The 13,545-nt window shown below is 35.3% G+C and overlaps 1 protein-coding gene across 1 annotated transcript; it reads right to left on the reverse strand.

Annotated features, from left to right (window-relative positions):
• Positions 1-246: 246 nt before the first annotated feature.
• Positions 247-2,658, reverse strand: LOC112099682 (jasmonate O-methyltransferase-like). Its single transcript, XM_024187107.1, has 4 exons — positions 2,584-2,658; positions 2,075-2,479; positions 805-1,080; positions 247-612 (listed from the first exon to the last, which is right to left on the reverse strand). Exons 1-4 carry the CDS (start codon positions 2,656-2,658, stop codon positions 247-249), a joined length of 1,122 nt encoding a protein of 373 aa, XP_024042875.1.
• Positions 2,659-13,545: the final 10,887 nt, after the last annotated feature.

The raw sequence follows: 13,545 nt of genomic DNA on the forward strand, positions 1-13,545 counted from the left end.
AAAAGAGCGCAAGTTTGCAATTTGCCATCTTTAATTGACATGACATACTGTTTTGGCTAGTATATCATACTTTTCCTGTAAATATAACTAACTTGTCATATTTGTCTATAATTACAGATTTGGGCTTCATTCTTCAACAAATTAGGAACAACAGAGGCAGGAACACGCGAACTTGCACCCAGATTACAGCTGAAGTAGTACACAATAATTTACGCTTCGTCATCTAGCTCTTTATTTATAATTAGATTAGTTATCCTTTTTGATAATCGAAATGACCAAATTAATGTACTTGGCTCTGTTCTTGGACAGGTAATCGTCGACCATCTCAGCATATCTTGCAAATAAAAGGTCCATTATGCCCTTTCCGAAATGAAGTTCAAACATTGATTCCACTACGGCTCTTACCGTCTTAGCCACTCGCTGTCCTCTTGACAATGGCAGTAACGTTGTATTAGTGAGCTCTTCAACACCCCCATCCCAATCAATTTCAAAATGGCCGAGGCGATCAATGATGAATGAGCCTTCCTTTTGTATCGCCATCTTTAGTTCTTCCGGACATGGAGCGTAATAAGGAGCATTGAATGAATCAAGCTTTTCCTCTTCAATCAAACGCTGCATGCCAAATATTATTTGTATTTTGTACAATGAAATTTTGGACATTTTAATTAATTAGGAGCATATATATATATATATATATATATATATATAGAGAGAGAGAGAGAGAGAGAGAGAGAGAGAGAGAGAGAGAGAGGGCGGGGGGGCGCAGGAGATAAACACTTGGAACAAATTAATTATTGTTAGTACCTCAGTAACCAAGCTCATTAGTGCTTGCGCTAAGAGCTCCCACTGGTAGCAACTTTCTTCAGTGGTAGGATCAATAGATCTCCTGCCCATTAACGATAAGACCATGCGGCCTCCAGCAATCATTTCTGCTGCTCGTGATTTCAGAAATATCAAAAAATTATTTTGGAATTGCAACGAGTATGCATCCAACACGCACTGTGGGCTACTCTTTGATATGTAGATTTTTCCCTTATTCAAAGCCGCTGGGGTAGCATTGCTCTCCAGAGCAGGTGGTACCTGTACATATTTTTTCCTTCAGATTACTTTCATTAATCGTTCAGATAAAAGTACAATCTAGTTCTTACATACTTTTCGAATCTTGATTTCACCACAAAATCTAACTAGTTTTTCTTTCAGCTTTTTCGTAGCCACAGTTTTCGCCTACCATGCACTGAAGCTCTTTCTTAACAATTATTTTTTCTCACCTCACATTTCGTTTATTATTATTTTATTACCAAGCTTTTAAAAATAATGTAATTTTTAACAAAAAAATTATGATAAAAATTTATTTTACCCTAATCTGTATAAGTACAAATAAAATAAAAAAATAAAAAATTAATTATAGTAAAAGAGATAGTACTTTTATGAATTGATTATCTTGTAAATTTAAAATAATTAAGCGATAAAATTGTAAGTATTATAATACTTTCAGCTTAATGTATTAAAGTTTCTAAATTACTCACGTGACGTTAGCAATTTCTTAATTGAGTCAATTGTTTGGTGGTAAAATGATAAAAATTAAAATAATAAATAAGAAAATGTAATTATTAGAAAACTTTGGTAATAGAATAATTTGTTAGAAAAAATTATGTGGTAAAATGATAATATCCTAAAATATTTATTAAAAAAACAAATAAATGCTTTGAGCAGGACGCGTTTCATACGTTATCCATTCTTTACGGAAGATTTCTGTTTTGGTACCAACATAAGATAAGAAATACTTGAGCAACTGATCAGCATGACCTTTCCAAAGGAGTTCCAAAAATTGGATATATATAAATAAAATATGCCTATGTTCAAGGTTTCAGAGTCATTAAGCATGCAGTAGATGCAAGTTGAGTGAAAATTACTCTCCGCCAGGAGCGGTTTGTGTGTGCTTTGACTTGGAAATATAAAAACTGTTTAAGGAATCGCAGACACACATCTGTAGTATATGTCCCTTCACTATACATACTACAGTCAAGAAATAATGACCCGGGCGAGCCAGTGGATACAGTCAATAAATACTAACCTGGGAGAGCCAGTGGAGGCTTGAAGAAGAATGCACAAAGTGGAGACTCTTGTCAGGAAACAGTCTGTCATAAAAGGAACCAGCCACGCCCGATATGTAGCAACGTCCGAATCCAATACCCTTTTCTTGTTTTTGCTTCTTGAAGAACGCTGGCAATGACTCAAATATGGAGTTGAAGTCATTGCCAGGAAGATCATTCAAAGAAACCCTAAACTCCGGCGATGGACGACCCAGATTGCGACATTTTGCATGTATGATGTCGATTATCTCAGAGATCACAAGCAAGGAGTTGGGTCCAGATGAACAGCCCAAGTCCGCAATGCCAATGCTCTCTGGGAATGTTTCACATAAGATTCCTAGTATAGCTTCTTCAATCACCGGTTTCGCTGTTGTTATAATCTTGCCCTACATATATAATTAACTGAATCAGCTGTATATCCATGAAGAAATTAATTAAGAACAATACAGTAAGCACTGAAATGAAATTTGGTAACATGGAATTAACAAACCTGAACGGCGGAATTATTTGCATAGCTGGTTTCACCATCTCCTTTATTCATGTGTAGTACTTTCATTACTTCCATATTTTTTTCCCTTTTAATGTTCTCTCTATTTCTCAGCTGTACCGCCAATCAAGAATTGAGAATGAGAATGTGTATGTGATTACGCTCTATTTATAGTACGAGGATACAACAATCAATACTTTGGCTCTTATATATCAAGTGGCCCAGTGTAAGGAATTAGATATCCTGCTAAATCTTGTGGATATAATTAATGAGTAATGATATAATGGGCGATGGTGCTCACTTTATGGTGAGATAGTATCACATGGTACTTGTTGGTGCAAATTTTGTCCCAACTTATGATGGTGAGTTCATTCTTTGGGCTGATCTTTATGGGCCTTTGTATATACTCTTCTGAGTCCACTTCCTTAGGCAATCAGAAGGTCCTTGTCCTGTGATACTCTACAAACACAAGAAAATTATCAAAGGGCCGGCTTTGCCAGCGTAAACCCTCCGACGGTCAAGTCAGTCATCGGACTTTTGGAAATATGAATTTAGAAAGAGAAAGATTAGAGGGAGAAAGTTAGCATTTTCCCCTTTTGAGTCTCTTTTTTTGTCTTACCTTTTGATGTGAATGAAAGACATATTTATCGACCAAACTGATTTGACTTGGGTCCTAGTTATTTTGATGACAAATGTCATTGTTCTTGTGACATTTGGCAACACTTGTCCTCTAGTGCCCATGTGGATTGACACATGGATATACAAACTTGTCTACAAATTAGAGGAAGGAATATTTTATCCTTAGGTTATTTTTACTAAGACCTTGGGATCATAAGAGCCTTCAAACTTAGGAGGTTTGTCCTAGGGTAAGAGCCTAGAACCTCAGCACGTTTTGGACTTTACATCCTTGTCACCTAGTTGATTTATCCTAGGTGATTTGTCTTAGGATAGGAATCTAGGATTTTGGCTCCTTTTGGGCTTTGAAACCTTGTTACTTAGGAGGATCATTCTAGGTCATTTGTCCACCACTTCGTGGGCTTAATTGAGAGGAAATCTATTAGATGGGTCTTATTAGACTTATTTTATTTTTGATCCAACAGTTGCCCCCCCAGTCTAAAATTTTTAAATAAATAAAAAATTTAGACTTTCTTATTATTATTTTTTAATATCTTTAGGAGGATTTTCTCCAAGAATTTCATCCTTAGGAGGAATTTTCCTTAAATTTTATCCTTAGGAGGATTTCATCCTAGGATGATTTTCTTTAAGGAAATTTTCTTTATATTTTATCCTTAGGAGGATTTCATCATAGGATGATTTTCTTTAAGGAAAATTTCCTTATATTTTATCCTTAGAAGGATTTCATCCTAGGACGATTTTTTTTTTTAAGAAAATTTTCCTTAGATTTTATCCTTAGGAGGATTTCATCTTAGGATGGTTTTCTTTAAGGAAAGTTTCCTTAGATTTTATCCTTAGGAGGATTTCATCCTAAGATGACTTTCCTTAAATTTTATCCTTAGGATGATTTCATCCTAGGATGATTTTCTTTAAGGAAATTTTCCTTCATCGTAGGATGACTTTCCTTAAATTTTATCCTTAAGATGATTTCATCCTAGGATGATTTTCTTTAAGGAAATTTTCCTTATATTTTATCCTTAGGAGGATTTCATCCTAGGATGATTTTCTTTAAGGAAAGTTTCCTTAGATTTTATCCTTAAGAGGATTTCATCCTAGGATGACTTTTTCCATACTTGGATAATTTATTTCCATACTAGGATGATTTATTGATGATTCAAATTTCCATCCTAGGATGATTCTTTCCATACTTTGATAATTTATTTCCATCCTAGGATGATTTATTGATGATTCAATTTCCATCCTAGGAGGATTCCTTTCATCATTGGAAAATTTTATTTCCATCCTAGGATGATTTATTGATGATTCAAATTTCCATCCTAGGATGATTCTTTCCATACTTGGATAATTTATTTCCATCCTAGGATGATTTATTGATGATTCAATTTCCATCCTAGGAGGATTCCTTTCATCATTGGAAAATTTTATTTCCATCCTAGGATGATTTATTGATGATTCAAATTTCCATCCTAGGATGATTCTTTCCATACTTGGATAATTTATTTCCATCCTAGGATGATTTATTGATGATTCAAATTTCCATCCTAGGATGATTCTTTCCATACTTGGATAACTTATTTCCATCCTAGGATGATTTATTGATGATTCAAATTTCCATCTCAGGATGATTCTTTCCATACTTGAAAAATTTATTTCCATCCTAGGATGATTTTTGGAGATTCAAGCTATGTTAGGAGGATTTGATTCCTTCCTAAGAATATTTTATTTCTATCATTAATTGTCTTAATTGCAAATCCTCTTTAATTGGCTAAGATCATCTCTCTCTCCTATATAATGCCTCATTTCTCATTATCTCATGCAATAGTTTACAAGAGAAAAGAGAAGAGGTTAGAGATGTGAGAATTTTGAGTAATGAATTTGTAACTGTTTTATTTATTATGCAATGTACAATGCAGCTGACTTATATAGCTGATCAGATTTATCATACAGCTCAGCAACTCAGATTTACAATTACTAAAAACAAGTAATGCGTGTGTTATCTATTTAAATCTCAGCCGCTCATCTATAACTAGATTGTTACACACATAATGGTTGAGGAATCTCTGTGTAATTGTTCTGCCAACTTGGATATCTTTCTTCTTCACGTGTGTGTTGCATCACCTTACTTGTGTGAGCATCATTCTTGGTAATCAAGTAAGCTCCAGCTGGCACTCCCAAGTGAGCTGATCCAAGTTTAGCTTCATCCTCAAACTTAACATCCCTTCTCAAACTTAAGTCTCTAGGAGAGACTTTAAGTTTGTTTCTAAAGAAGCTAAACTTGGAATAAGTGAGTGGTTTAGTTAACATATCTGCAGTTTGATCATTGCTGGGCACAAAAGCAATTTCGATCTCTTTCTTCTCAACTTTGTCTCTGATAAAATGAATATCTATCTCTATGTGTTTAGTCTTAGAATGGAGAACTGGATTTGTAGCAATTGCAGCTGCACTTGTACTGTCACTTAACAACAGAGGAGTACAGTTGAGTTTTAATCCCAATTCTTGCAGTAATGAACATATCCAAGTTACTTCTGCACTAGCTAATGCCATGGCTCTGTATTCAGATTCAGCTGAGGACTTAGATACCACACTTTGCTTCTTAGAACTCCAGCTAATCAAATTGTCACTCAAGAAAACACAATACCCATTGGTGGACCTTCTATCATCAGGGTCACTTCCCCAATCAGCATCTGAATATGCTACAAGATCAAAGGAGTCAGACTTCTTGAATGTCAAGCCATAGTCAATTGTTTCCTTTAGATACCTGAGTACTCGTTTGCAAGCTGACCAATGTGGCTGCAGAGGATTGGACATAAATTGACTTAACTTGTTGACTGCATAATCAATTTCAGGCCTGGTTAATACAGCATACTGCAGTCCTCCAATGGCTCTCCTGTATTGAGTTGAGTCAGCATGTATTTCCCCCATATTTTTGCTCAACTTCTCTGTAGTTGCTAGTGGAGTGTCTGAGCCATTACAGTTCTTTAAATCAAACTTAGTAAGTAGTTCCTTCAAATATTTTGATTGTGACAAAAACAGAGTATCTTCATTCCTTGTGACTTCAATGCCTAGAAAGAAGTTAAGCTGACCCAAATCTTTTAGAGCAAAAGCATTTCCCAGATTACAAATAAGCTACTCTATTTCAACATTATTGCTTCCAGTGATTATGATATCATCCACATAAACTAGTAGGATGATCAGCTCATTTTCATTTTGTTTGAAGAACAATGAAGTGTCTGATTTTGCTCGACAGAAATTCCATGATTCAAGTACTGATCTTAACTTATCAAACCAGGCTCTTGGTGCCTGTTTCAAACCATAGAGGGCCTTCTTTAGCTTACAAACATATCTTGGGTGATCTGTATCCACAAAGCCTTCAGGCTGAGGCATATAAACAGTTTCAGTTAACTCCCCATTTAGAAAGGCATTATTAATGTCAACTTGTCTCAACTTCCAATTATTGATCACAGCCATGCTTAGAACAATTCTTATTGTGGCTGCTTTCACCACAGGGCTGAAAGTCTCCTGATAATCTACACCTTCAGTTTGTAGGAAACCTTTTGCAACTAATCTGGCTTTGTATCTGTTTATTGTTCCATCTGAGTTTTGTTTTACTCTAAATATCCACTTGTTTCCCACAAGTTTCATATGTTGTTCTGGTGGAACCAAACACCAGGTCTAATTTCTAACCAAGGCACTGAACTCATCCTGCATAGCTAGTTTCCAGTTGTTATCACTTAAAGCTTCAGCAACACTTGATGGTGTTTCCAGGGACAAAGCTTTTTCAGTGTTGTAAGCTTTAGGCTTAAAGATGCCAGCTTTGGCTCTAGTAATCATGGGATGTGAAGGGTTAATTTTAGAAGTGGTTTGAGTTATTTCAGTGTTTTGGTTTTGAGCTTCATTGTGTTCAGGGGCACAAGAACACTCTGGGGTATCTTGAATTTCTGTGTGTAGGTTTGAAGAAATATTTTGCTCTGGAAGAATTTGGTTGTGATTGTTGTTAGAATTTTGATCATTAGGGAGAGTGAGATCATGAATTTCTTTTTCAGATGAACTTGTACTTACTGCTGGTGCCTCATGATTGTGACTGTCAGAAGGAAAAGTCACTGTGATGAATTTGCTAAAGGAATTTAAAGACTCAGATGGTTTGTTCTGGTTTGACTTTATGAATTTTGGATCTGTTTTGAGAGGAAAAGAATTCTCATTGAAGTTTACATGTGCTGCTATGTATATTCTTCAAGTTGAACTTAGACACATATAACCTTTGTGATATTGGCTGAATCCTAAATTTACACAAGTGGAGGTATGAAAATCAAGTTTATGTTTATTGTAAGGTCTCATGAAAGGATAGCACTCACAGCCAAATGTTTTGATGAGAGAGTAATCTGGTTTCTTTGAGTAAAGGAATTCAAAAGGAGTCTTGTCATTTAAGGTAGGTGTGCTGGTTCTGTTTATGAGAAATGTGGCATTTGAGAAGGCTTCCCACCAGAATTTCAAGGGTAATCCAGATTGAGCAAGAAGAGTCAATCCAGTTTCTACCAAGTGTCTGTGTTTCCTTTCAGCTTTCCCATTTTGATGATGAGTGTATGGGCATGAGTATCTCAAAGAAATACCTTCATGTTTCAGGTATGGTTCAAAGATTTTGTATTCCCCCCCCCCCCCCATGTCACACTGTAAGGTTTTAATTTTCAGTTCAAGACTTTTCTCAACTTGATTTTTGAAAGATATGAATGTTGTGAGTGCTTGAGACTTGTGAGTTAATCCATAAATCCATGTGTATCTGGTTTTATCATCAATGAAGGATATATAATATCTGAAACTTTGATTGGATTCAGTGGGTGCAGGACCCCAAAGATCACTATGGATGATCTCAAGGGCTTTTGAGGTTTTTGTTTCACTATGTTTGAAAGATAATCTGTGTGTTTTCCATACTGACAGGCTTTGCAGAATGATAAACCAGATGTTTTATTTCCAAATTGAATATTACAAGCAGATAAAGTTTTCACAAGAGCACTGACACTAGGATGGCCTAATCTCATATGCCAAAGATCAAGCACTTTGTTGCTTGTATAATTGTCATTACAACTGACAGACAACATAGACTCAGGACAAGATGTTTTATTTACTGTAAGTAGACTAGGAGTAGTAATTGAAGACAATAGAATGGATTTGAATTGACTGGAATCATGAGGCAAACTCAGCAGTTTGTACAATCCACCTTTAGCTATTCCTTTCAAAAGAACACTCCCCCTTCTCTTGTCCTTGACAACACAGCAAGTTTTATGGAATTCAATAGAGACATCATTATCATGCAATAATTGTGAAATACTAATCAACTTTTTGGTTATTTCTGGAACATAAAGAATGTGGTTAAGTTTGATATGAGTTGATGTGTGTGAATCAAGTGTGTTGAGCAGTGAGTGACCAACAAAAACTATTTTGAGTTTAGTACCATTACCTACTGCCAGCTGATCACTTCCCTTGTACTCAGAGTTGATGTTGAGATTGTTGAAGTCATTTGAGATGTGGTTGGTTGCACCACTGTCAAGATACCAGGCTCCATCCCTGTGACTTCCATTTTCAGCAATAAATGCACTCCTCCTGTTAGGTGCTTGATTAGGTACATAATTCTTCTTAAACCTGTACGAGCAGTTGGTAGCAGTGTGATTTTTCCTGAAACAGATCTGGCATGGTCCCTTATGTTCTTCTTCATCAGCAGGATTCTTGCCTTTGAACTTGTCTGGTGAATTCATATTCTGATTGAAATTGTATCCACCAGGTTGTTTTCCATTTGAGCTTCTAGCTGGCCTTCCACCATAGTTGTTGTTCGGCTGCCAGTTCCTCCTTTGATTTCCTCTGTGATAAGCTAAGTTAGCTTGATAATCCATATGACTGACAGAGTGTTGATATTCGATTCTATGTTCATGACTCAGCAGCATGCCATACACATCAGAGGGAGATGTGCCTTCAGGTTGTGCATTAATAGTTGTAACAATTGAATCATATTCAGATCCAAGGCCAGCAAGCAAGCACAGCACAAAATCTTCATCAGTCATATTATTTCCAGCAGCTCTCAGAGCATCAAGATTTGTTTTCATCTTTGTGTAGTACTCATGAATAGAGGTAGATCATTTCCTCGTGGTCTGAATTTGAGTTCTCAAATGCAGAACTCTGGCTCTGGATCTAGCTCTAAACTGAGCTGCAAGAACTTGCCACACCTCCAGAGAAGACCTTGCTCCAACTACAGCACTAAGAACTTCTTCACTTAAAGTTGAGAGTAACCAGCTCATCAGCTGCTGATCATTTCTTCTCCAGATCTGGAACTGTGGATTTGGAGTTGTGATCACAGTTTGATCACTGTCAATGTTGATCGCAACTCGACTAGGTGGACTCTTTGAGCTATCGATCAGATCCTCCAGATCATTTGCATTGATCGTAGCTATCACTTGAGATCGCCACAACAAGTAATTGTTATTGGTAAGCTTTATTGGCGTGTTGAAGACAAGTGAGTTAAGAACAGAGGTGCTAACGTTTGAAAGATGATTAGTGTTTATGGTTGAGCTCGAAGCTCCATTACTGTTGATCTGATTTTCATTACTCGCCATTGTTGCTTCTCAGAGCTCTGATACCATGTGAGAATTTTGAGTAATGAATTTGTAACTGTTTTATTTATTATGCAATGTACAATGCTACTGACTTATATAGCTGATCAGATTTATCATACAGCTCAGCAACTCATATTTACAATTACTAAAAACAAATAATACGTGTGTTATCTATTTAAATCTCAGCCGCTCATCTATAACTAGATTGTTACACACATAATGGTTGAGGAATCTCTGTGTAATTGTTCTGCCAACTTGGATATCTTTCTTCTTCACGTGTGTGTTGCATCACCTTACTTGTGTGAGCATCATTCTTGGTAATCAAGTAAGCTCCAGCTGGCACTCCCAAGTGAGCTGATCCAAGTTCAGCTTCATCCTCAAACTTAACAAGAGAGAAAAATTTCTCAAGGTGCCCGACGGTGGTGTTCATAGTAGCTGGCGACGAATTTTTGGCGGCCTTTTGTCGACTCTCTAGTGATTTTCCTGCGACTTTCCGACGTCTTTTTGTGAGTATTTATTTATTCATTGCTTTTTATTATTTATTGCTATCCTTAGGAGAGTAATCATAGTCATTTTCACTTTGTAGGTTTTTCTTAGTTCAACAAGACCTAGTATCAAAATGACCAAAAATATTGTGGTGGATGTTATTCCTTTGACTACCATTCATGCTACTACGAGTGATGTAGGTAGTTGTGAGTTGAAAGAGGAGATAGATGAGGATAACAGTGGATATGTAGATGAAATTATAAAAAGAAGAGAGGTGATTAACTTAGAAAATTCGGAGGATGAGGATGAGCCTGTAGTTGAAGATACCTATCCATGGCAGATGAAGACGATTAAATGTGGATTAGATGAAATGTCCCTTGAGATATGAATGATTAGATATAGCATTCCTAGATCAATAACACTTCGTCGTGCTTCACCTAGAATGACAATTGTGGGGTAGAGTGGTGTTTTCTTATCCTTGGGGGGTATTTTGAAGATAATCACTCTAGTAGGGGAACACAATGAAATTTATCCCACACTAAAACAGTTGGACAACAATACTACACTGATTGCACTCTACTAAGGGCCATAATGACAAAAAAGAAAAATCATGCCTTACTTTATTATGTTCTTTAAAGCTAGGTCTCCCACTATAATATCCATGTGCAATTAAAATTTTTCTCTTTGAATTTTAAGGGGAAAAAATCTGCCAAAATTATTTATGGTCTATATTTTATTCTTTCCTTAAGAGCTCTTTTAAATGTAAAGAAATATAAGAGGCTTTTTACATTCCTTTAGGATTTAAAAAATTATTATTTTGAGTACGTATATGATTTCACTGTTCCACATAATATTTTGGTAGGTGGGGATAACCGATAACAGCTTACGTAAATCCACCCCATTTAAAAAATGTTTTTGCTAGACTTCAAATTATTTTTTAAAATTTATAATGAAGAAAAAGTTTAAACAATTAATCAATTAGATCTAAGATCCTGGATTTGAGAAATTATAATATATATACATATATATGTATGTGTGTGTGTGTGTGTATAATTTTAAAGTGTGGGAAAATTTAGAAAAATACATAAACCGTGCGGTTTAAGCGCTATAAAAATGTTCTAATTTAGAATTTTAAAGTATAAAAAAGTTCGAGAAAACGCATAAACCGTGCGGTTTAAATACTTTAAGTTTTAGGCCTTTTAAACCCCACAGTTCTCATACTTTTTTTGTACTTTAAAATTTCGGATGAGAAGACTACTATATATGTGTGTGTGTGTTCTGTGTGTGTTTACATATCAACAGATGAGTTGAATAGAAGGCTGCGTCCGGCACCTCCTAGCATTTGTTCAGGTTCATGTAGCAGTAGAATTGAGTTCATGTAGCAGGTTAGGATTCCATTCATGCTAGAAACATTGGTCAACTACATCACATTAAGGCTTATATCTCACAGAGTTTAGGAGATTGTTAATTTAGGATCATTTCATGATAATGTTAGTAACTCTTTGCTGGGCCACCAAAAACTTTTACATGTTTTTCTTTCAACTTTGACACAGTTAGATGGGACTTTGTAGGCGTAGTCCTGAACATCCTGGGCTTTCCGGAGAGGGTAGTGCAATGGATCAGGGAATGCATCTCCACTCCTCAGGTCACTATTGTCACTAACGGCCTAAGTGATGGAAGCTCTCTCTTCAACTTCTCAATTTTAGTAGCATCATGGCCTACAATCAATATGTCATCCACATAAAGTAAGAGAATGATAAAATCATCAGCGGAAACCTTCGTCACGGGTGCCATCCGACTGCAACAAAGAACCGGGATACAAGGAAAGGGGCAGCCTTCAACCAATAGCAATCGCGCACCTAAACAACATAGAAAGAATGGGTCTTCTCCTAGTGGGATAGCAAAGAAGGATCTCTCCTATCCCGTAGTGCTTGTCTACGAGAACGCATATCGCTTTTTCTATGTCAGAAAATAAGTATTAGGAGAGCTCCAAGGTATTTCTAGGAAAACCGACAGAAAGCTCCAAGCATTCAACTTCAATACAGTTACTTCACACCTTTTCAATCGTACATCTACTCTCAACAATCTCTGTTTCTTTTGTAATATCAGAATTCGCATAATTCCTTCCGTGGATGTAGAATATAGTGTATATATCCTTTTCTCAATAAAACATGGATATAAGAAGAATATAAATATTATATGAAAGGAAATTTGTAAGGTCGGATACATTCAATTCAACCAAAACCAAGTAAATAAGATTGTATAATTTGCACTTAAACATGAATCTACAATCTGGTAACATGGTAAAATATTAATCCATATCATCTTGAATTATGTAATTAAAAAATTTCAACATATACAGTATAAATGTTTAGAACGTGCTGTAATTATTGTTGCTCATCCAAGAAATATCAGCTCCATAGCTATGAAAGAAGTGCAGGAAAACTGTTATGCCTGCCCTTTCCAGTAATTTCGTTCAAATGGTAATAGGGGTTTGTTGCTCAGATATGAATGAGCTCTGAGACTTAGCCCTATAGGCCATAAAATTAGGCCCGCAAGATCTTTTTTAAGAAAATTTTCCTTGTTTTTAGGTATGGTAATGGGCACTGTCCGTATCGGATTTGTCATTACCACACAACGGATTTGTCATTAACGCTCATGAATTTTAAATTGCAGATTTTTATCTTTTAAAGAAAATTCATTCTCTGTGTGTGTTGACAATTAACAAATCTGTAATGATAGATGTTCAATATTTAAAATCATAGATGTTCAATATGTAAATTTGTAGTAATAACCTAAAATTCCAAAAAACATACTCAATTTTAAATTTAACCAATGTAAATGAAAAATTAAATTTTCAACATTAATTCAAACAAATTCTCAAATTTAAGTATAAAATACATAAATCCATAAAAAAGCTACTAACTAGTATTTAAAAATAACAATTATCATTTCATATTGTCATTCAACACAAGCTCCGATCGAAAATTTTCATTTTATTCACCACCATTAGCACCCATCCAACATGATTCCTATAATAATACTTAAAATTAATATTTTCTAAAGAATGTTAATTTTTAAACACTAATCCGAAGAACAAAATTATAATAATGAAATAATCCATGCATTAAGTTAAAGAAAATTCAACCAAAATTATAATAAGTGTATAAGTATATTTTTATATTTAAATATTTTTTTAATCAAAATTAAATTAAAAAATAATAAAAAAAGATGTGGGTTGACA

This window comes from Citrus clementina, unplaced genomic scaffold (genome assembly GCF_000493195.1).
Source record: "Citrus clementina cultivar Clemenules unplaced genomic scaffold, Citrus_clementina_v1.0 scaffold_3, whole genome shotgun sequence".
Lineage (NCBI taxonomy): Eukaryota > Viridiplantae > Streptophyta > Magnoliopsida > Sapindales > Rutaceae > Citrus > Citrus x clementina.